The sequence below is a fragment of the Protopterus annectens genome, chromosome 7.part0, assembly GCF_019279795.1.
Source record: "Protopterus annectens isolate FY-2018-M chromosome 7.part0, PAN1.0, whole genome shotgun sequence".
NCBI lineage: Eukaryota > Metazoa > Chordata > Ceratodontiformes > Protopteridae > Protopterus > Protopterus annectens.
The window spans coordinates 1,624,924,523-1,624,949,617 of record NC_056739.1 but is presented as its reverse complement, the minus strand read 5'-3'; the positions used below and the strand labels follow the sequence as shown (position 1 = coordinate 1,624,949,617).

The window sequence follows — 25,095 nt, the reverse complement described above, 5'->3', positions numbered from 1 at the left end:
CTGTTCATTATTTTCATCATGGTAAGTAGTCTAACACAGAAGGCTTATTGTTTTGTTTTGTTTTCTCTGAATTTATTTCATTCTGTTAGTTGAATTGGTGTGCTAGGCATGTACATGGTCTGTTTAATGACCTAGTCCACAAGAATGCAGATTACCAAACTGAAATATGAATAACAATAACTTGAGTATCCTGGCAAATATGTCAGACGAAAAACTGAAGTTGCTACAGCTTAAGTGGTGCAGTGATCCTTTGTCATTTGTTTGGTTTACAAAAGTTGTATATTACTGTTGCTGACCTTGTTTGATTCATGTGGGTTCTGTTGTCATAAACTTCCGTGTGTTGAGTAATGTTTGGTCTGTACTATAGCCACTTAGTGGTAGCAAATGCCAGGGTGAATATTTATTGGTATTAAAGTCAGCCATTGTTACAAATTTCAATTCTCTCAGTTTGGGTATATGCAAACACTTTTGTGATATGCTTTGCAAAAATTTAGGTCGCTGCAGGTTGTCCATTAATGTTATAAGTGAAGATGATCTTGTCAGGTTTAACACGATATTGCAGTGAATGCATAATTTTCATTTAGATTTGTATTGGCTGATTTATCTATTCACAAGCTTCCTATATTTGTGCGACATTAGACCATGATAGCCAAACTCTGAGGCTAACAAATCTTCTTTCGGCTGCTCCCGTTAGGCGTCGCCACAGCGGATCATCTGTTACCATTTCTTCCTGTCCTCTGCATCTTGCTCTGTCACACCAACCACCTGCATGTCCTCTCTCACCGCATCCATAAACCTTATCTTAGGCCTTCCTCTTTTCCTGTTACCTGGTAGCTTCATCCTTAGCATCTTTTTCCCAACATACTCTGCATCCCTCCTCAGCACATGTCCATACCAACATAATCTTGCCTCTCTGGCTTTGTCTCCAAACCTTACAACCTGGGCTGACCCTCTAATATACTTATTCCTAATCCTTTCCATCCTCATCACACCCAGTCCAAATCTTAATATCTTTAACTCTGCCACATCCAGCTCTGACTCGTGCCTTTTTGTCAATGCCAATGTCTCCAACCCATATAACATAGCTGGTTTCACTACCCTCTTGTAGACCTTCCCTTTCACTCTTACTGGTACTCGTCTGTCACAAATTACTCCTGACATTCTTCTCCACCCTCTCCATCCTGCCTGTACTCTCTTCTTCACCTCTCTTCCACACTCACCATTACTCTGAACTGTTGATACCAAGTATTTAAACTCATCCACCTTCGCCACCTCTACTCCTTGCATCCTCACCATTCCTCTATCCTCCCTCTCATTCACACACACATATTCTGTCTTAGTCCTGCTGACCTTCATTCCTCTTCTCTCTAGAGCATATCTCCACCTCTCCAGGGTCTCCTCCACCTGTTCCCTACTCTCACTACAGATCACAATGTCATCTGCAAACATCATAGTCCACAGGGACTCCGGTCTGATCTAGTCTGTCAACCTGTCCATCACTATTGCAAATATGAAAGGGCTCAGAGCTGATCCTTAATGTAATCCCACCTCCACCTTAAATGCATCCGTCACTCCCACCGCAGACCTCACCACTGTCACACTACCCTCGTACATATCCTGTACCACTCTTTCATACTTCTCTGACACTCCCAACTTCCTCCTACAATACCACAAGTCCTCTCTAGGCACCCTGTCATATGCCTTCTCTAAGTCCACAAAGACACAATACAACTCCTTCTGACCTTCTCTGTACTTCTCCATCAACACTCTCAGAGCAAACATCGCATCTGTAGTGCCCTTTCCTGGCATGAAACCATACTGCTGATCACTAATCATCACCTCCCTTCTTAACCTAGCTTCCACTACTCTTTCCCATAACTTCATGCTGTGACTGATCAATTTAATCCCTCTGTAGTTACTACAGCTCTGCACATCATCCTTATTCTTAAAAATCGGTACCAAAACACTTTCTGCATTCCTCAGGCATCCTCTTACTTTCCAAGATTTCATTAAACAATCTATTTAAAAACTCCACTACCATTTCACTTAAACACCTCCATGCTTCCACAGGTATGTAATCTGGACCAACAGCCTTTCCATTCTTCATCCTCTTCATAGCTATCCTTACTTCCTCCTTGCTAATCCACTGCACTTCATGATTCACTATCCGTACATCATCCACCCTTCTCTCTCTCATTCCCTTCATTCATCAGCCCCTCAGAGTTACTCTTTCCATCTGTTCAACACACTCTTCTCGCTTGTGAGTATGTTCTGAGGCTAACAAATGAAATTTTTAAAATATTGGTTTGGGGTAGTGAATACAGAGTTTACAGCTTCTTTTTGTGTTTTGTGTTTCAGAATGTATGATGAATGTGCACCACAAATGCCAATCAAAAGTAGCAAATTTGTGTGGTATTAACCAGAAACTGCTAGCAGAAGCATTAATTCAAATTGACAAGGTAAGGACCAAAGTTCATCCCAACACCAAAATCGTACTTGATGCTACAAAATAGTACTTAAACCCATGTTTCTATTAAACTGCAACTTAAGTGGCTTTCAGATGTCAAACACAAAGTAGAAACACATTTATTAGAATTCATGTCATCAATGGAAGAAAATATAGTATGCAGAAAGTGTGTGTTCCATATGCCCTACACCAACATGGAGAGGGCCGTGATGTTCCTTGGAGCATTACTGTGCAAATCTGGGGGGTAGACCAGGGTCCCATCACATTAAGGAAGGAGAATGGCACTGGTAACCCATGGAAAGTGCAGTCATAGTATCTTCAGTTTACAGGAAGAGAGTTCTGCATTATTTGAACATAACACCACCCAGGGCAGAGTCGTCTGATGTTGACTATAGGGGTGTGTATCCCAGGATGAGCTGAGTCCCCATAATGTTAAATAGGGATAATGACATTGGTACTCCGTGGAAAGCACAGAGCCTGGATCATATCCTTACTTCCTCAGACCTAACTTGGACAGACTTTTATTAACAGAAGTGTGCACACTGTGATCTCTGCACAGCCTGGGGGGGGGGGGGCTGTTTAGATTGTGGGATCCCATATACATATCCTGGAGATGAGCATGGTCCTATTACCCAAAACCTGGGCAATCTGTCAGCCAATAAGACAGTAGAGCTCAGCAGTGCTGGAGTGAGGTATTTGAAAGCACCTAGTAAATACAGTATTACTAAAAAGATGACATTTTCCATAAAAATAATATAAAAATTCAAAGAATTCTGGGCACCTCTATACAAGACCTACATGTACTCCGTCAGGCATGAATATTGATAATGCTGTCATTGAGACAAGTCTCTCATGTCTGGCTTTTGTCATCTGCTGGACAAAAGCCTAAAACCTGAAGATAAATAGATGGTGTCTGGCCCCAATTTCACTGATAATTTTGGCATTGCTGTCTACCTTTGTCTAACACCTCCCCATATAACATCTAGAAACTTCCTAACCAATATACCTCCTCCATATAAACATCCATGACACATAGGGACACAGTTGGGTTGCATTGCATAGGTAGGCTTATAAATGCCCTGGTGGTCATTAGCCTGTTATATAATTGTGAATGGTTTGTTGTAAGAAGTAGTAAATATTAGATTTTAATAGTTTTCTTCCCAGCAGTAACACATAATTTCCTGAATCTTATTGTATATGACTATTTGCACACACTAGTCTCATATGGATTTTGTGGGGGAGCTAATATCAGTAAACCAGAAAGGAAAACCGGTACTTGTAAGATGTCATAAGAAAACAATGTACACTAGTTTGTGGTATCACTATAAAGAGCAGAAGTTAACTTTGAACTTCAGTACACGGATCAACATGATATTCCCTAATTTAGAGTATGTTTTTCCTCATTGCACCTAGTCTTCCTGACAGTCACTCTCCTGCTTTCAAGTGGTTTGTTAAGATATACAGGGTGCCCCAACACACAGTACTTGTTTTCTAATCCTAAAGCAGACCCAGCATCATTTCTTTTCACAAATCTGCTGCTGCTAAACTGGTTACTCCTACTAATCTCATTCCTTCAGACAAAGAGATGGGAAAGCAATGAATAAGTTTGGGGAAGAGAAGGTATTCTTTTAGTACCTTAACTTTCAGGATTTTAAACTGTCAAGTTCATAAGTTAAAGTTTCTTAGCTGTACCTTTTGAGTGCATGAGATGTTAATGGTTAGCCTTCCCTCAGCTGAGGTAAAAAATTAATTAAATTCTTTTGTAACAGCTGTTTCTAAGCACATTTTAAAGTGTGCTTATGAAACAGTTGATTCTTCCTCTAGGGCTACTTCATCTGGATCAGTTTTGAGGAGATTTGCTTGGCTGTATTCTCAGTCTTTCTGCTGTCAAATCTGCAATTCTGAATTTTCCCTTAGATAAAGAAACACTGTTGGCTTTTCTGCAGCTGAGGTGCTTAAGAAATGTGATGAAAGGGGCAAACTGATTCGAGGAATGACTCAAAGATTTTTCACGCCAAATAGTAGATCTGAAGTTGTTAATCTTTTTCCTATTCATCACTGATGGGTTCGATTCCAAGCCCTCGGAACCGAGTCAGCCTTATACCAAGCTTGCATGCACCAAAAACTCTCGAGCTAAGTTGCTGCCCACAATGCCCTTCACTCAATTACCTCAGATCTCATTTGCTGCACAGCCATATAGCAGCGTTTCACCAAGCTCTCCAACTAAGTGATTTATCTTTATAAATTTACAAGTTTCTGTAATTTTTCTTGTTAGTTACTAGTTTTTTGGTATCTTTCTACACTCAGCTGTACCCACAGGTATCCCTTTCGTACCATTGTTTGTATTTTCTCTTCTTCACTTTCTGCACTTTCCTAACTCTTTCTTTTTTGTGTGAGTGTTCACTATTATGTCTGAGAAGAAGGGAACTATGGGGTTTAAACACTGCTCTTCTTGCAGTGGTAAACTTCCAAATAACGACCTTCATGAAGAGTGTGTGTACTGTTTGGGGGTTCCGCATTTGTCGGTGAAACCCCCATGTGATATTTGTGCTAGCTTCAGTCAGTGGACACTGAATGAGAGTCATAATAAATTGATCCTGAAGGGCCTGCTTTCATCGCCTTTTTTGGAGGCTGTTTCTGCGATGGAGGTCTCATCCCCTCCTTCTGTGGACAAGAAACATCCTCACTCGGATCCCTCTTCGCCGGCTGGTGACAGGGGTGAAAGTCATAAGCACAAGACCCAAAAGTTTTTCTCCAAGCACCGTACTGCCTCCTCGGTACCAACTACCGCAGCTCCAAGTTTGGCTCCAGTGAAGCATACCGAGGTTGCCTCGGCGACTAACCCGGACCCGACGACTATGGCGCCATCTACTACCTCAGTTCTGATCAGTTTGTCTGCGTCTGTCTCGGCACTGACGTCGCCCATCTCTGTTTGGATGTCAGTTCCGACAACAACTTCGGAGCCATTCTTGACATCCACCCCTGTTGTGACTGCTGCTCCGAGTCTGTTCTCAGCTCCAACCATTCCTCTGTTCCCGGTTTCTAAACTGGAATCGTCGGTGCCACTCTGTGATACACCACGGACCCAGTACTCATCTGTGGACCCGTTTGCTAGACAAGCCTGCAGCCCATTTTTGGACCGGCCTGATTCCCCCTCAGGGGCATCGGTAAGATCCCCCAGGAGCCTTTCAGAATTGGATGTGGTGCACCTTTTTGACCAGCTGCTGACCGCCAGGGGAATTTCAAATTTGCCTTGACCCCATCCCACTCCAGGCTTTGGGTGTATTACACCAGCGACCCCTACATACTCTCTTCCCTTGGATCCCTCAGTTCCAAGGCTCATATATCAGATGTTTTCAAGAAGACCCCCTTCCTTGGCATCCACAACAACAGTGTCTGAGGCCCCGAGACCCCTTTGGGTGTCGGTTCCATCAGACCCTAGCATTCCCCAATCTCATGCTTGGGGGGTGGAACCTCCGATTCCGGTCTCTGTTCCGACTGTGTTGTCAGTCCCAGCTTTGGATCCGAGGGTGACTACTGCCTCGGGTTTGCTTGAGGCTCCGTCCCCGGAGGCAGACCGTGTGGAGTGGGGTGTGACTCCGGTTCTGATTTTGACTTCTTCGGTTCTGGGCACCCACTCCTCTTCAGGTGGGCCCGCTTTCCTGGTGATGGAGAGGGTGCTTGCTTCTAGCAGTCCTCCAACATCGGTCATCCCTTCAGTTCATTCTGAGCCCCAGCTGTCAAAGGCCACCCCCTCCAGGACTCCGAGAGCACAAAGCCCAGGAAACTCCTGTCCGGGGTATTTCCCTTTCTGAGTCTTCTTCGGATGCTCCCACCGAAGAACCCCCTCGGAAATGGGTGTGTAAGAGGAAACACATGGACTCCCCAGAGGAGAGTCCCTCACGGAAGACACGGACTACGATGATGGGGGAAGGATCCCCACTGTCACCCCCTGATGATGTCTCCTTTGGAGACGTCCTGGAAATTTTGAAACAGAGGGGTGACTGGAAGCCCTCCAATTCTTCTTCGGACGAATCTGTATTCCTGCAGGCCTTTTGCTGTCAGCCCTCTACTTCTTGGGTGACACCCCCCCTGCCGATGAGTTGGTTAAGCTCATCGTGCAGTGGGCATGGAAGAACCAGGACACTGTTGAGGCCATCCCCAGGAGATCAGACAAGGTACTCTCCCCTCCAGAGGATCAACCCCATTGGTCTAGAAGTTTGCCAGTGGACGCTATGGTGGTGGCGGCAGCCACGAAAAAGGACTTTGCGGAAGAGAGTCCTGCTGTCTACCTGCCCAACAGAGAGTCCCAGGCAGTGGACAGGTTCAGGAAGTGAGTTTTTGCATCAGCGACCTTTGCAGTCAGGTCTCTGAACTTTTTGGCACATTTTATAAGACTCCAGAGAGATCTTATCTCTGAACTCTCCGGGACCCTCGCGGGCAAGTTTCATATGGAGCACGTGATAAAGTTGCTTCCCAACTTGCCACCCTAGAGTCAATATCCAATTTATCCATGAGGTTGCTGTCCCACGCAACCGAAGGAGCAGCTAGAGCTGCGGTGCAGGCATAGTCATGAGACACCACGCCTGGATCCTCATTTGTGACCTTTCAGACTCCTTCAAGTCTTCCTTTTTAAATACCCATATCGAACCATCAGCTCTGTTCGGTGCTAAGGTTACATTAGCCAGGTGCGAGCAAGATGGGAAGACCTTGTTTGCCATGGGTCTACGCTTTTCCAAACCTCAGCGTTCCTTTTCCAGGAACCAGAGGAGTGGGAATATGTGGCACAAGAAGTCTCAAGGTCCTTTCTGTGACGCACGTGGTGAGGACTCCCCCAGAGGCAGAGGGTGTTCCAGTAATGGAAGATGCCCCTTTTGGGGCAGAGGGTGTCCCCGGAACCAGGGCTCCAGAGATTCCTTCTTGGATAGACCGTATCAATGCTCCTGAAGCGCTGCCCGATTGCTTTCCTCTGGAAGCAGTTGGGGAGTGTTTTTCTCTGCACAAAGCTGCCTGGCTGTCTATTACAAATGATCAGTAGGAGCAGAGAATCATTACCAGAGGCTACCACATTCCCCTAATATCTTATCCAAGACCTATGAAATCCATTCCAGATATTCCACCCAGTCAAAGGGAAGAGGCAGCTTCTGAAATATGAAAGCTATGTCAAAAATGAGCCATTCAACATGTCCCCCCAGACCAGTGCAGACCAGGGTTTTACTCAAGATTCTTTTTGGTGTCAAAGAAGACAGGGGACTAGAGGCCCATTCTGGATCTCAGCAAACTAAACAAATCAGTAGTTCAGACCAAGTTCCGCATGATCACGATTCAATCCATCCTTCCCTTTCTATGGGAGGGTGTGTGAATGTGTTCATTAGATCTCCAGGATGTGTATTACCATATTAAGATGGACAAGCGCTCCAGGAGCCTCCTTCGCTTCTGGTTGGGAGCCAATCACTACCAATTCAGAGCCCTGCCTTTTGGTCTCTCAACGGCCCCCATAGTGTTCACGAAATGCCTAGCAGTGGTAACAGCTTATCTGAGACTTCAGGGATTCCAGGTGTTTCCATACTAGATGATTGGCTCCTCTCCACCCTCACCAAGCATCTGCTGGTCAGGGCCGTCCACTACACCCTAGTTCTAGCGGAGTCGCTAGGCATCACCATACACTGGGAGAAATCCAACCTTCAACCCTTACAACAATTGGAATTCATAGGGGCAATATTCAACATCCAGTCAGGTCTGATCTCTCTTCCTCTTCACAGGCTTCAGAGATTAAGGGCACAAGTTCAAGTGATACTCTGTCGAAAAAAGGTGTCTGCAAGGGAAGTTCTCCAGGCTCTGGGATCAATGGCTGCAGCCATCCCTATTGTTCCCCTAGCCAGATTGCACATGAGATTACTACAATGGCTCCTTCAGTCCCAGTGGATACCTAATCTTCACCCCCTGAGCTCACAGATTCTCATCACCAACACTTGCAAACAAGATCTCCTCTGGTGGATGAGTACAGATGAAAATCTTTGGTGTCGCCCATGCCGGGCTCCCCAGCCTAGCGCCACAGTGACCACGGATGCTTCCCTGATGGGGTGGGGGGGGCCACTTCCAGGGAAAGTCAGTCGAAGGCACATGGTCCAATGTAGAGGTCAACTTGCATATCAATGTCTTGGAGTTAAGAGCCGTGCTATTGGCATTGCAAGATTTCCATGCGCTCTTTCCATCCCTAACGATTGCTGTCCAGTCAGACAACATGTCCATGGTCTGGTACATAAACAAACAGGGAGGGACCAAATACTACCGCTTATGTCGCGAAGCCATGAGAATCTGGCAGTGGGCGATAGCTTCCAACCACTTTCTGATCGCAATGCATATCCCGGGGAGCTCCAACGTGATAGCGGACAGGCTAAGCAGATGCATCCTCCGTCCTCACGAGTGGTCTCCCAATCCAAGTTTGGCAGTGGAAATTTTCAGCCGATGGGGCCAGCCATGCTGCGACCTTTTCGCCTCCCCCTCAAACACAAAATGCAGCAGCTACTTTGCCCTCTTTCCCCCTCACGGGGAGTCATCGAGAGATGCTTTGATTCACGATTGGCCCACAGTTCTCCTTTATGCTTATCCTCTGATTCCCCTTGTTCTAAGGAAAGCTATTCAGTTGAGAAGCAAAGTGATCCTCCTTGCCCCATTCTGGCCTCATCAAGTATGGTTTCCCTTCCTCCGACCTCATCTGCTACAACCTCCTTGGATCCTAGACACTTGTCAGGACTCGTATCTCACCCATAAGGGCTGACTTCCCTGAATCTGTCCGCTCTCAAGCTGACGGCTTGGTTTCTCCACTTCCGTTAGTTGCCAGGCAGGAAACCCTCTCTTCACTCGTCCATGATATTATCTTGGCCTCTCCATAAACCATCCACCAGGAAACTTTACAGGGACAAATGGAAAAGATTCTCTATTTGGTCACATAATCAGAAGCTAGATCTGTTCTCAGCCCCTGTAGCCACTATTCTTCATTACCTGGCTGAACTGTTCAACAGTGGGGCATCAGCTTCCACCATTCGAGTCCATCTAGCAGCTGTTTCCAACTTCCATAATGGTTCAGATGGAGTCCCGCTTATTTCCTCTCACCTTTGCAAGACTTTCCTCAAGGGTATTTTTCACAGCAGGCCTCCCATCAGGCAGCCGGTGGAGGCATGGAATCTCTCCTGGGTTCTGCAGGCTTTCTCTGCCCCCTTTTGAGCCTGCTGCGACATGTGATCTAAAATTCTTGTCATGGAAATCCTTATTTCTGGTGGCTGTCACCTCAGCCAGATGAATTTCTGAATTGCAAGCATTATATATCAAGAGTCCTTATTTGATCTTTCATAAGGACAGAGTATCACTTTGTACTAACCCATCCTTTCTCCCCAAAGTGGTTTCTTACTTTTCGATTAACCAGTCCATTGAGCTCCCTGTATTCTTCTCAAATTATTCAAACAAGGAAGAATACTGCCTACATTCCTTGATGTTCATAGATAATTATGTTTCTGTCTGGACAGAACTAAATCCTTTCACAAGTCGGACCAGCTTTTCATTTCCTTTGCGGGTCCAAGAGTGGGAGGTGCAGTATTGAAGGTTATTTTGTCTAAATGGCTCAGGGATTGCATTGCCTTCTCATATTCGCTTATGGATGGATCTAGGCCTGGCCAAATCGAAGCTCACTCAACTAGGGCTATTGCAGCATCGGTTGCCTTCCACTCTAGGGCCTCCATGGATGACACTTGTGCAGTTGTCATTTGGGCTAAGCCCCATACCTTTATCAAGCATTACAAATTGGATCTGATCTCCAGGGGAAGAGTGGCCTTTGGTTCAATGGTTCTCAGGAATGTTTTTCCATAAGGGCCACCCAGGTTCTCCAAGTAGCTGGGGACTCTGTCCCATCAGTGATGAATAGGAAGAAGATTAATAACTTCAGATAAAGAAGTTATGTCTTACCATAACATTCCATCTGAGTTGTTGATTTTCTTCCAGTCATCACACCCCCCCACCAACCCCCTCTAAAGGTTCCTGGCGGATCTTCTGGGTCTTTGTGGTGTCTTAGGGTTTCTGCACAGAGATGGCCTCTGACTTGTTGTTTCTTCTATATATTGCATGCAAACTCGATCTGAGGTAACTGAATGAAGGGCATTGTGGGTAGCAGCATAGCTCGAGAGTTTTTGGTGCATGCAAGCTTGGTATAAGGCCAACTCTGTTCCAAGGGCTTGGAACCGAACCCATCAGTGATGACTGGAAGAAGATCAACAACTCAGATGGAATGTTATGGTAAGACATAACTTCTTTTTTTCCCCTTTTTTCATTCCCCTTTCCCAGTAAATAATTTAAGCGACAGGAACCAGTAATCAGGTTTTAAAAAACAACAGAAAGGAAGTTCAGAAAGATGAAAAGCCTAAAAATCTCAAGGGCAGTCTTCACAAGCAGCATGACTACCCGCATGTTCAAACTTCCCCTCCCTACCTCCCACCCTGGCAACCTTTATATATCTCTGAGGCTTCACCTTCCTCTTTGGCATCATATAGTCTCAGGCAGTTAGGTCAGAGTGTAATCTAGTGTGGGGAGTTTTGGGCACTCTTGGCAATGGAAATCCTTTACTTTTTTTCTGGGGATGGCCTCTTGCCTAGGGAACTTGATTTCTCTCTCTATTCTGATTCTGTAAAACATGCTGTTCCATGGAATCATTGAACCACTGTCTGCCAGTTTCCTACTCAAAGGTTATTATTCACGGATGTTTCTAGTTCCAAGACAGAAAGATCCTGGAGCCCAGTGCAGGATTTTTCTTTTCTAAACTTTTTTTGTCAAGATTCTGAAGTTCAAGATGTTACCTCTTCAGTCTCTTGTACATCTGATTCTCCCTCTAGCTTCCATGTTAAAAATGGATCTAAAGGATGTCTATCATCACACTTGCATAAAATTAGACCTGTTAGTAACAGCCTGCATTTAATTGCTGGAACCTGTGTTCTGAGTGACTGCTTTCCAATCTATATGCAAATGTACAGAGCTGAGTATATATGTTTTGGTTTTGGAGTTTAATTGTTGCTTAGATCTTTGTTGAAACTGTTGTCTCCCTGTTCTGAGAGACTGCTTTCCAATCTATCTGCAAATATACAGAGCTGAGTATATTTTTTTGCTTTTAGAGTTTTTACTTAGTTGTTGCTTCGATCTCTGTTGAAACTGCCCCCCCCCCCCTCTGTTTTCTGCCATGTCTTCAGTTGGTATAAGTGTTTTTTACAGCTTGTGTGTTATCTAACTCAAGGATCACTTGCATAAAATTAGACCTGTTAGTAACAGCCTGCATTTAATTGCTGGAACCTGTGTTCTGAGAGACTGCTTTCCAATCTATCTGCAAATGTACAGAGCTGAGTATATATTTTTTTGGTTTTAGAGTTTGTTAATTGTTGCTTAGATCTCTGTTGAAACTGTTGTCTCCCTGTTCTGAGAGACTGCTTTCCAATCTATCTGCAAATATACAGTGCTGAGTATATATTTTTGGTTTTAAAGTTTGTACTGTTAGTTGTTGCTTAGATCTCTGTTGAAACTGTTTTTCCCACCCACCTTCCCTATTTTTGGCTTGTAGTTTAAATTTGGTGGGTTTTGCAGTTGCCCGCCCAACTGTAGATTTGATCTGGGACACTCCCCCGGTCCTGTCTCTAATTACTATAGCACTCAACCTTCCTCATTACCTAGAGGAAAACAGTTTTTGTACTTACTTTTCTCACTTGCTTAGAGAAAAACAGCTCTTGTACTCACTCTCCTCACTTATCTACAGGAAATTATTTTTTTCTTATTCAGATATGTCCAAGGGTCAGCTCCCAGTGTTCTCTTCTGTCAATCTGTTGAATCTGAGCATCTTGAGGCAATGTAGAAATTGCCTCATGTACACAGACAGCCCTCTCCTCCTACCACCCAACGCTATAACCTGTGAGAGATGCACTTATCTAGCCAAACTGGAGGTAAAGCTGTCTTTACCCAAGACTCTACTAGACAGTCATGAGGAGAAGGTAAACATTTGCACCACACCACACTCATCACATAGTCTCACTAAATCTACACCACCAAAACACACACATAGAAACACAAAACATACACCTACATTCACGGAGGCTCTCAAAAAAAAATTTCCCAAGCAACAGTGACCTCCAAAGCAGAAACGCAAGCAACCTCCACCCCTCAACACAACCCAAATGACACATAGCCCACAGCCCGTAAGGCATAACAACGTACCCAACACTCTAGTCATAGGTGACTCTATAGTCAGGCACACTGATATTCCACTTACCAGGCTAAACAAGGAGAAAGTTACTGTCAGCTGCCTGTCAGGTGCCAGGATCTGCAACATAACGCATGCACTCAGGTCACTCCACGACAAGTACAAATATGACTCTGTCATTGTCCATGTTGGTGTGAATGACCTGAGACGTACCTCCCTGGACTACATGAAAAGAGACATGGAGGAGCTGTCCAATCTTGTAGCCCAGGCAGGTATGACCCTAGCCCTGAGTAGTGTCCTGCCATCACCCAGAATGATGCCACAGTACAGACAAAATAATTGACTTCAACAATTGGCTAAGCTTCTGGTGTCATTCTAAGGGGATCCAGTATATGTCTGCCTGGGATGACATGATCGACAAACCACAATGCTTTGCCAGAGTTGGCCAGCACCTGTCACCCTTGGGATTCCGAATACTGGCTATGGCTCTTGCCACCCCTATAGTGCCTTTTTTAGGCAAGATTCAAATGACAAATTCACCACCATAACAGGTACAAGCAAGCAAAATCTGAGGGTAATGCTACATAATGCTAAAGTCTAAACCTCAAAATGCACTCACTCGAGGCACGCCTTAAAATGGAGAATATCGACATCTGTGCAGTGACAGAGACCTGGTTCAAGGCTCCAGAGAGCATCCCTGTATTACCAGGCTATAATTCATACCACACCTTTCGGCCACCTAACCTGGGCTGAAGCACAAAAGGGGGAGGCATGTCCATATTCATTAAGAATATCCACACCTCCAGGCTAGTTGCTCAGCATAATGCATCCGAGATTATCCAAGTGCAACCATATCTGGGCAAGACCGCAATCCAAATTGTAGCTTGCTACAGATCCCCCACCATGCCCCAGGGTTCCCACTCCTCAATTCTTGATACACTGGAAAATATTAGGGTACAACCTAACACCCTAATAATGTGCGATTTCAACTTCCCCACCATTAACTGGGAAAACTACTCATGTACCAACTCTTGTGCTCAACGTTTTCTGGAATTCATAAATTCCAATGCCTTGGATTAACTTATCCACACCCCTACTAGGGGCAGCAATATCCTAGACCTGGTCATTACCAACATGGGCAACCGGTGTCCCACCTCAGAGGTCAATTCCTCGTTGGTCAGATCCGACCACAAGCAAATCACCCTAGACATCCACATCCCACCCCCACCCCCCATTAGGGAAACCATGGTAAAAAATTTCTCCAAAGCCAACTTCACGCTTCTTAAGACAGAAGTTGCAAACTTCACGACACCCATGCTGACGGACAATAGAGGTACGACTGCTGAATCCTATACAGTTGCACTTTATAAGCACTAACACGAGTGCATGGATCATGCAATCCCTAACAGAACCAAGATGTTATCCTCCAAAAAAAGGAAGCCAATCTGGTGGTCCCCTGCTATAAACAAACTCTGCAACAGAAGAAAGAAACTGTTGCGTAAAAGAGTAAAATCCCATGATTGGAGGAACTCCGTGGTCAGCCTCAGTAAGAAGCTGAGATCCCTCTTAAAATCCTCCAAAGCTAGTTACAAAAACAAAATAGCCACTGATTCTAAAGACAGTCACAAAGCATTCTGTAGTTATGTCAAGAATCTCAATGGCAACACTCATTTCTGCTCTGAGTTACAGCACAATGGCACTAAATATACAGAACCAACTGATATTGCCAACATCCTGGCAGATAGGTTCAGTGCTAACTTTACCCCTCTCTCATCCCTTAAAGGGCACATCTCTATACAGGAAGAATGCAATGTTCCTGTAGTCACAGCTGCACAGGTAAAAACCACACTCTCCAAAGCCAAGAACACAGCATCCATGGGACCTGACAACATCCCAGGCTGCGTTCTACATGAACTACAAAATGAACTGGCACCCCACCTAAGTGCCATGTTCAATCATAGCCTCACCTCAGGCTTTGTGCCCACTGAATGGTGCACAGCAACAGTTATCCCACTCTACAAAGGGGGAGCCACCACAGACCCTGGGAACTACTACCCCATTATACTGACGAGCCTGGTCTGCAAGGCTGTGGAACGTATCACCATGGAACTTATAAACAATGACATTGGTAATCTCCAAACTCTGGACCCTACCCATTTTGGGTTTGTAAAAGACAGATCATGTCTCCTAAACCTGATAGACTTCTTTGAAGCGGTCACCAAAACCATAAATGAGGGTAAGGTGGTTCACACTGCCTATCTAGATCTCACCAAGGCTTTCGACACCATCCTCCACTCTGGAATTATAGATAAACTCACTGAACTAGGTTTAAATCCATATGTTACAAGATAGGTTGCCAACCGGCTCACTGACAGAACCCGCACTGTGAAAGTAGCAGACTCTAAATCCAACTTCAGACCAGTGACAAGTGGAGTACCACAGGGTTCAGTCCTAGGTCCTCTCCTGTTTGGTATCTACTTCTCTGAAGTACAGGCTAACACAGAAGGTCCTTGGCTAACAAAGTTCGCAGATGACTGCAAACGAGGAGCCATAATCAAAACTCCTAATGATGTGGGCATCCTACAAAAGGGCCTCCCTGAGACAGATGCCTGGTGTCAAAACCATGGCCTCAAGCTCAATGCCAAAAAGTGCATTGTCATCCCTTTTCGTAAAAACTGTGTACCGATAGGCAGTAGTTTACTTAACACTGAAAGTGTGATAAGAGACCTTGGGACAGTAGTCTCTACTTTGATAATCACCGCCATAGTAGTCAGGAAATCCTTCTATGTGGCACACCTCATCACAAAAGGTTTCTCATCCAGGAAAAAAATAGGTCATTGTTCCCCTCTACTCATCACTCATTAGACCCATTATAGAGTACAATGCCCCTTTTGGTATGTACCTCACAAGACATCTACAACAACTGAAAAAGCCACAGAAATGCCCACAAAGAGGATTACCGGCCTCAAACAGATGCCCTACGCAGACCATCTCAAAAAACTTTACTCTGTCGCCTATCGCCTACTCAGAGGTGATCTCTGCCTAACATACAAAGCTATGTCAAACCCAGAGCTGTTGGACATGCTCCATGTAAAGAAATCCCAATCCCTCTGAGCTACACGCTCTAGGGACCTAAACACCATGATAAACAGAACATGCTGGAGGGATAGATTCCTGTCCGAGAGACTTCCCATACTCTGGAACAAACTACCTATCTGTATCAAACAAAGCTCCTCATTAGCACTCTTCAAGAAAAATCTTGATGATTGGATGGGAGATAGGAAATTCACCCCAGGGATCACTTCTGTGGCTCTGCTTGACAGGGGCACAGGAAAATAATTTTCTTGGGTGGCAAAAGCCAGGTTACTGTTTGGTTAGGCTTATATAGGCCCTAGAGCCAATAGCCTAGTACCTACCTATGAACCATACTTAGATTCTTCCCCTTTTTGTACTATTCTGCATTATGGTTTTAATTAGCAACAAATGACCCTTTGTTCCATATGCCTTTCTTTTGTTACCACTTTGTTCTATTGCCATAATTGATTTTTCTTCTAAATGACTATAAACTCTGTCTGCATCAGTTCTAGTGTATTGTTTGTAACAACCATCGAAAGGCAAGTTATTGATCTATAGTTTTTAGGATGACTAGCGGATTCACTCTTGAAGAGGAGTATCATTTTTCTTGTTTGTCAGGTTGGTGTCTGAGATGTGTATATAAGTAATTCCTACCCAGAACCAAACCTTTGTGTAAAGATGTTAATACTTTTAGCCAAAGGTTAAATACTGTATCTGAGCCCGAGTTTTTTTCTAATTAGGAGCTTTTCTTAATTTTGTTTCAGTTTCTGTGGTCACTACTTCATCCCAATTCATATCCTCTACATGGGACTGCTTACTGTTTATTTTAATTTTTCTATCCATTTCACATCTTTACGTTTCACAGGATCTTTATAAATATTTTTCCAGAATGTGTCTGTTTCTTCTTTTTTGGTGGTGTTCCTTTTGCCTTGTTTCCCATTTTTTATAAATAGTTTTAGGTAATTAATTGCTTATTTTGTATTTTTCCTTTATATTTATTAGCATATCTTCTAAATTTTTCTGCCTGTGCTGATATTTTTTGTTTAGTATTTGCAATAGTTTATGATAGATTTTGGTTTACTTTGATAATGTGCATTGCTGTTACCATAGATATAAGAAATGTACACACCCCTGTTAAAATGCCAGGTTTTTGTGATATAAAAAATGAGACCACAGTAAATGATTTCAAAACTTTTCCCACCTTTAATGTGACCTATAACCTGTACGATTCGATTGAAAAACAAATCTGTTAGGGGAAAAATATAAAAAATAAAAAACGTCCAATAAGCTGGTCGCATAAGTGTGCACACCCTTAAACTAATACTTTGTTAAATACCTTTTGATTTAATTACAGCATTCAGTCTTCTTGAGTACATACATGCCATCAATTAAAGAGACTCTGATTAACCCCAAATGAAGTTCACCTGTCCTAGTAGGATTTTCATTCCTGTTGTTGTCTGTTAGTAGACAGGTTATGGCTAAGAAACAGAGAGAGACCAAAACCCTCTGGGTTTAAAAAGTGTGTGAAGTGTAGCCAGAAAATGTCCATCATGGATGGGCACACCATTTGTATGTATTGTCTTGAGGCTTTGCATCTGCAAGAAACCTGTTCCATTTGCCACTCTTTTAGTTTTAGAGTGCTTCTTGAAAGGAAGAACAAGCTTATGTCAGAGGCTTACTGAAGTCCCCCTTCGATGTAACATTAGAAGAAGGTCAGGGCACTTCTAAATTGACAAAGTCTCCTTCATCCAAGTCTGGTAAATCTGGGAAAAGGTCATTTCCTTCTTCTGGCCAATCGGAGCCAGCAAAAAATCTGACCAAAGTTACTTCTCCAGACCCGAAGTTTGTTGGGCTTGAGAAGTCTTCATCATTGGCTCCTTCAGAATTAGGGCCAATAGAATTTGAATTACGGAGCCGGTCCCCAAAATTGGTACCAGTCTCCACTACTTTAAGGTCACCTTTTCTACAACCAATCGGCTCTCCTGCCCCCTCCTCTCGGTCCTCCAGGAGTCTTTCTAATGATGATGTGGATCGGGTGGTGCGCAGACTTTTAAGGACACCAGTGCTGGCCAAACTTCTATCGGCTCCAACGGATTCGGAGCCAACCAGGACCTCCCCTTCAACATCGATTCCTCCTCTGAGCCAACATGGGACCTTGGAGCCGGGATGTCTAGAACCTATCGTAGTGGAACTGTCGGCACCAAGACCTACTCCAGGATACCCCATCGGGTGAACCCCCCTCCCCTTCTGAAACCTCTCCAGAGTACCCTTCTGAAGAGGCCCCTTGAAAGGGACTTTGCAAGAGGAAGCATTTAGACTACCCAAAGAAGTCTGTCACCTCTGATACAGACCTCAATGAGTCAGAAGAGTTCCCACGGTCACCCTCTGAGGATGTCTGCTTTGCAGACATCCTGGAAATCCTTAAGCAGAGAGGCGGCTGGAAGTCCATCAACCCTTCTGAGGAGGAGTCTGTATACCTGAAAGCCATTGGGTCTCACCCTTCTTCCTCTTGGGTGTCTCCGCCTTTTGACGAGGTCATGGAATTAGTTAGTCAAAAGGCATGGTAGTCTCCAGACACAGTGGAACCTGTTCCTTGGAGGCCAAACAGTTTTATCTCAGCACTTTCAGATAAAGATTTCCTTACTAAGGGCATTCCGGTAGATGCTATGGTAGTGGCGGCAGCCACCAAAAAGGAACTTTCTAAGACATCCTCATCTGTCCATCCGCCAAACAAGGAGTGTCATACAATGGACAGATATTAGAAGTGCATGTTCTCTTCAGCGACTTTTGCACTCAGATAACTGAATTATCTGACGCACTTTACTAGACTACAAAGAGATCTCCTGAAGGAGCTAGGATATATTCTCCGAGGTACAGTAGCTGCAGGGGTATCAGACAAAGTTTCCCCTCAGCTGTCCACCTTAAACTCTGTGGTTAACTCCTCCATGAGGCTCATTTCTTATGCAGCAGATGAAGCGAGTAGAGCAGTGGGTTCAGGAATTTCCCTGAGGAGACATTCCTGGATGTGCTTGTGCGACTTTGTGGAGCCCTTTAAATCTTAATTTATAAATGCCCCCTTCGATGGCTCGTCCTTATTCTGGCCAAAAGTCAAGAACACACTAACCAGGTGTGAGCAAGAAGGAAAAACTCTCTCTGGCATAGGAGCATGTTTTTCTCTACCTTCTAGACCTTATCCAAAAGGTCAAAAGGGAGGAAAAATATGGGTCTGAAAATCCCAGAGAGCTTTTCAAGACACACTTGGTGATTCTTTTCCCAGGGATAGAGGGGGAAGATGCCATCCACGTGGCAGAGGGGGTCTGCAGAATCAGGGCGATGGGGATTCATTCTGTGGTAGGCCCTTTCAGTGCTCATGAAGGGAGGCCCATCTGTCCTGCTCTGGAGGCAGTCAGGGGTCGCTTATCTTTGTACCCAGAAGCCTGTCTGCAAATAACAAAAGACAGGTGGGTACAAAGTATCGTAGTCAGAGGTTACTCTGTACCATTTTCCTTCCCTATCCCAAATGTAAAGAACATCCCAGATGTTCCACCCAGTCAGAGGGAACAGGCAACTCTAGAGATTCAAAAGTTGCTAGAAAAAAGTAATTCAAACAGTCCCCGCAGACCAAATAGGATCCGGAACTTACTCAAGGTTCTTTTTAATGCAAAGAGAACAGGAGACTGGAGTCCCATACTGGATCTCAGTGGATTAAACAAGTCAGTAAGAAAAACGAAAGTTACAGATGGTAACACTGCAGTCGATATTCCCTTTTCTGGGAAAAGACGATTGCATGTGCTCTATAGACCTCCAAGATGCATACTACCACATAAAAATGGACAGGCCATCCAGGAGTCACCTGCGCTTTCGGCTGGGAGCCAGTCATTGCCAGTTTCCGGCTCTGCCCTTTGGTCTCACTACAGCCCCCAGAGTGTTCACCAAATGTATGGCAGTAGTCATGGCTCACTTGAGACGTCTAGTATTCAGAGTGTTTCCATATCTGGATGACTGGCTCCTAACCGCCACCACCAAGCATCTACATTACGTTTCTGCTCTCATCTAGGAATCACAATGTTGTTGTTGTTTGTCTTTCGGCTTTTCCCGGTAAGGGGTCGCCACAGCGGAACTCCGGTCCACTAATGATTGGCAGTAGATTTTTATGAAACGCCGAGGTGCCAGCTCAGTGCTCAACCTTCAACGAAGGCACGCCCATTTACACATGCATGTCTTTCGAACGCTACCCAACCACGGGGAGGACATGCAGACTCCACACAGAAGGCACTCCCAAGCCCAGCCGAGAATCGAACGGGAGAACCTCTTGCTGTGAGGTAACAACGCTCCCGCCGTACCACCGTGGCATCCATGAATCACAATAAATTACAAAAAATCTGCCTTGTTGCAATCTCAGGATATCATTTTTATAAGAGCAGAGCTAGACAGTAAATATGATGGCAAAACTTCCTCCAGAAAGAGTTCAAGTACTGCGACATCAGATCTTAAAACTTCTTTCTAGGAAAAGAGTACAGGCAAGGATAGTCCTAAAAGTCTTGGGAACCATGGCAGCAGCAATAAACTTAGCTCCATTAGCACACCTGCACATGAGGATTCTGCACTGGCTACTGTTCACTCAGTGGTCATTGCAGGAACTATCCAGGACCCACCAAATTCTGATAATGGAGTCCTGCAAGAAAGACCTTTGCTGGTGGCTTCACTCCACTCATATTACATTAGTTGTTCTTCCACATCCATTAGCCACAGTAACCATGGACTTTTCCCAGATAGAGTGGGGGGAGGGGCATTTTTTGGGAAGTACAGTCCAAGGCACTTGGCAGGATCAGGAGGCCTGTTTGCACATCAACATCCTACAGATGGTTGTGGTGCTGTTGGTGTTGCAGGCACTTCAGGACTCTCTTCCGCTAGGCACTGTTGTAATACAAATGGACAACATGTCAGTTGTTTGGTACATAAACAAGGAGGGACCAGGTCCTACCCCCTTTGTCGAGAGGCCCTGAGAGTATGGCAGTGGGCGACCTCCTGTCACTGCTTTCTGATAGCAATGCACATCCCGGCTGAATCCAGTGTGATAGCATACAAACTCAGCAGAGCGATTCTGATGCCTCACGAGTGGTCCCTAAAACAAGAAGTAGCGGAAGTGATTTTCTGCAAATGGGGCCAGCCCTGCTACAACCTTTTTGCCACGTCCATGAATGCCAAATGCAGCAGCTATTTTGCCCTAATCCCCTCTCCGAGAGAGTCGCCAAGGGATTCACTTGTATACGATTGGCCCTCGGGTCTTCTCTACGCCTTCCCCCCTTTCCTTTGATACCCAAAGTTCTTCAGAAAGCCAGCTCATTGGGAAGCAATTTGATTCTCTTCGCCCCGACTGACCTCATTGAATCTGGTTCCCCTACCTTTGGTCTCATCTCCAGGAGGAGCCGTGGGTTCTGGACCCACTTCCGGACCTTCTGACTCATGTGTTAGAGATGCTCCATCCCCTCTGTTCAAACCCTCAAATTGACAGCTTGGCTGCTCCGATTCCAAATATAGCCAGGCTCCCTAACCCTTCTTCATGTGTGAAACATATCTTGATCTCATCTCAAAAGGCTTCAACGAGGAAATTATACTTGAGTAAATGGAAAAGATTTTCTTTCTGGGCATTAAGTAACCACATTGATCCCTTTTCTGCACCCATAGGTTCCATTCTTGAATTTTTAACAAAGCTGTTTAATGAAGGCACAGCTGCAGCTACCATTCAAGTCCATTTAGCAGCGATGTCTAATTTTCATGTAAGGGATTTGGGCCCGAGTCTGATGTCTCACAGACTATGCCAAGCTTTTCTGATGGGCACTAATTTATTAAGAGCACCCATTAAGACCCCTTTACCACCATGGGACCTAAACTTTGTTGTATCCTGTTTGGTTCTTTCACCCTTTGAACCTGTATCATCCTGTACTTTAAAGTTCTTGACATGAAAAACACTTATTTTGATTGCCATCACTTCTGCTAGAAGAGTTTCCGAGCTACAAGCATTATCTGTAAAGCCCCCCCCCCCCACATGCTTTTCTTCAAAGAGAGTTTCCCTTCAAACAAACCCATCCTTCCTATAAAAAGTATGCACAGAGTCTAATTTAAATTAGTCCATAAAACTACCAGTGCTTTTTTCCTAACTGTGGCAGCAAAGCAGAATGTTCGCTACACCACTGGACATACATGACAATTACATTTCTACTTACATAGGACAAAGGACTTCAGAAAGTCTGACCAATTATTTGTTTCATTTTCAGAATCTAAAAAAGGTGTTCCTGTATCTAAGGTCACACTTTCAAAATGGCTATCAGATTGCATTACCTTCACACACAAATTTCACAACAAAGATCTACCCTTTAAAGTCAAGGGTCATTCTACAAGAACCATTGCAGCCTTGTCTGCCTTTTGGGCTAGACTACCAATTGACATCATTTGTGCTGCTGCAACATGGGCAAGGCCTCATCCCTTTATCACTCATTACAAAGTGGATTTGGCCTCCAGGAACAGGGCCACTTTTGGGTCCACTGTTCTGAAGAATATTCTCCTGTGAGCCACCCAAGACGTATGGTGCTAGAGACACTGTCCCAACCAGTTAAAAATAAAGGTGAGATAGGACAACATCACATAAAGAAGTTATGTACTCACCATAATGTTCCATGTGTGTTGCCCACCTTGCCTTCATTCTTACATCCCGCCCTCCTTCCCCCAGCCTTTGGATCCTGGAGGACAGAGTGGTCATGATTGGAAAATATGTCTCCAACCTTCTTTGCTCTATAAATTTGGAATGAGTTTATCTATTACATATTGTTTTATCAGTAAACAAGATCTGGGGAGCTTTCCTAGGGCATGATGGGATAGGGATACAGCCACGAACCAGTTGAAGACCGTGAGCTTTTGTATATGGCCGAGTCTGAACCGAGGATCGGTTCTGAACCCAGCCAGTGAAGAATGAAGGCGAGATGGACAACACATATGGAATGTTATGGTGAGTACATAACTTCTTTTATTATCGAGCTTAATATCTCTATACATCTCTCTTAAATCAAGCAGCTCTTCCTTAGATCATTTTCTTTTAGAGTGAGAGCACTGTCTTTGCCTCCATTTCTTGTAGGGTATTCTAAGAAAGTTCCAGAATATATTCCTGTGACATATCCTCTTCAGATGCACTTTGCTTTATCTGCTGCTCCTTCATATGGGAACGCATTGGCCCATTACTGCATAACATTTTCTGCATCTGAGCTGCCACTGTTTCCTGCTCCTTCCCCTGCTGTGCATCTTCATCTGAACATGTGAAGTGGTCTCCTACAGAAGGCTCCAGAGCATCACCATGTGGCAAGTCTCAAGATGCCTCCTAATCCACCTGTTTCTCCTTAATCTGGGAACTCATTATTCCATCATACTGTAATATTACCTGTGTTGGATTTTTTTTTACACTAAATCATGCAGTATGCAGATAATACATAACTTCAGTTTTTGTTTTACTTCTTCCTCACTAATTCTCTTTTGTACTTCCCCTTTGTTTTCTTATTTTTTTGTATTGTGAAATTTTCCATGTTTGTGAACCTTTGCCTGTATTTCTCTTCAAATAATTTTTGAACTGCTTTTTTTGTATTGATTAATTTTGCTTTCACCTTTGCATAAATACTGTACCATACCAGGTCTGTTTTTCTTTCCCCTGTCCATTTTTCTTTTTCAAATGGGTCCCACTCCACTTGCTGCTCCTTAATTTTGGTATTTATTGTTGGTGGTGCAGCAGCAGCATTGCTGCCCCACAGCAAGAGGTTCTCCTGTTCGATTCTCGGCTGGAGTGCCTTGTGTGTGGAGCCTGCATGTCCTCCCTGTGGTCGAGTGGCGTTCGAAAGACATGTGTGAATGGGCGTCGGGCTGGCAACTCGGCACCATAAAAATCTACTGCCAATCATTAGCAGACCGGAGTTCCGCTATGGTGACCCCTAACCGGGAAAAGCCGAAAAGACAATTGTTTCATCATGCTGTGACATTATTAAATCCTTTACTTCATTTTGTTTAACTACTACCTTATGTACCTAGGCTTTAATTTTTCCAAGTCTTTTGGGTTACTGATACCATGACGGGAATGGACCCCATTCCTAAGCAAAGTATGATTAAAAGTTCGTGAAATTGTTTCAATCTTTGGTGGTAGTCAGAAGTGATCTTTGCAGCCCACGCAATGTGCCAAGAATGTACTCCTCCTGCAATTCATACAGAGTTAACATGTATCATTAGCATGTCTTAATACAACTGTAAATTCCTTTTTTATGAAGCGCATTGCTCCTACTAGTATTGGAGCTGTTTGGGTATCCTTCCACATCGTCCTTGTTTCTGCCTGCAAATCATGGTATTTTATAACTTTTGAGTCTCTCTGTACATAAGACACTGTAATCACTGGATGTCTCAATTTCAATGATTAATGCTACTTTTGCCTTCTTTTCATGGACTACTATATCTGGTTTTCTTTCATCTATTTTTGGACTGTTGACAGTGGGTAATCCACGTGATGTAAACTTCATCATTTTCTGTAAAACTTTGTGACTCATGTTTCCAGTGCTTCTCAGCTACTTCAATATTTTAATGTTTGCACAATCCCCACTGCAATAGTCTTCCCACAGCATTATGCTGTTCAGTATACAGGCCCTCTACCATTAGTGTATCACACCCAGCAACAAGATGTATGACTGTTTCCAATTATTTTTCACAGAACGTGCATTTGTCTGTTTCTCTCGCATGTTCAATGGAGTTTGTAAACCAAAGTGTATATAGTCTACTATCCTGGGCTGCATGTTTTTGTTTAAATTCACCTCTACTTGACCATTGCTGCATTAGATCCTGATCAAAGCGAGGTTGTTCCAGGAGTTTTCTGTACTCAAAACTATATTTATGCCTTTTCCACATTTCTTGCCTTCTCATCTGATTCTTCTTGTATTCTTTCTTTTGTTTTTAGGCATATTCAGTTGCTGCCTCGGTTTTGTCTACCTCTGGTTTGGTTTCTGCTTCTGCTAAACTAAACAGGGAAGTACTCTTAGATTTGTCCTATTCATTCATTTAATTATATATTTGTCTTTTGTTAACTGGGCTAGTCCTCTGGGCAGGTGGCCCATTTTCAGTGGAGACCCGAGGAGAAAAGCTCCACAACAAAAAATAACTAACAAAGTTTACATTACAAGTAATGTGAATTTGTATGCATAACTACATGCATTCATGCCAAAAATGAATATGGGTACATATCAAACATGCATTCATGTGGAAGTAGAAAATTAACAGAACATAAAATTCAGCAAAAACA

The 25,095-nt window shown here is 44.1% G+C and overlaps 1 protein-coding gene across 5 annotated transcripts in view; it reads left to right on the top strand.

Moving 5' to 3' along the window:
• The window catches only part of PRKCD (protein kinase C delta), a 2,080,121-nt gene that overhangs the window by 1,344,934 nt on the left and 710,092 nt on the right, over positions 1-25,095 (top strand). For all 5 annotated transcript variants that reach the window (XM_044078172.1, XM_044078174.1, XM_044078171.1 and 2 more), the window contains one exon: positions 2,359-2,459. In XM_044078172.1, coding sequence (XP_043934107.1) covers positions 2,359-2,459 — 101 coding nt within the window. The remainder of the gene's footprint in view (positions 1-2,358; positions 2,460-25,095) is intronic.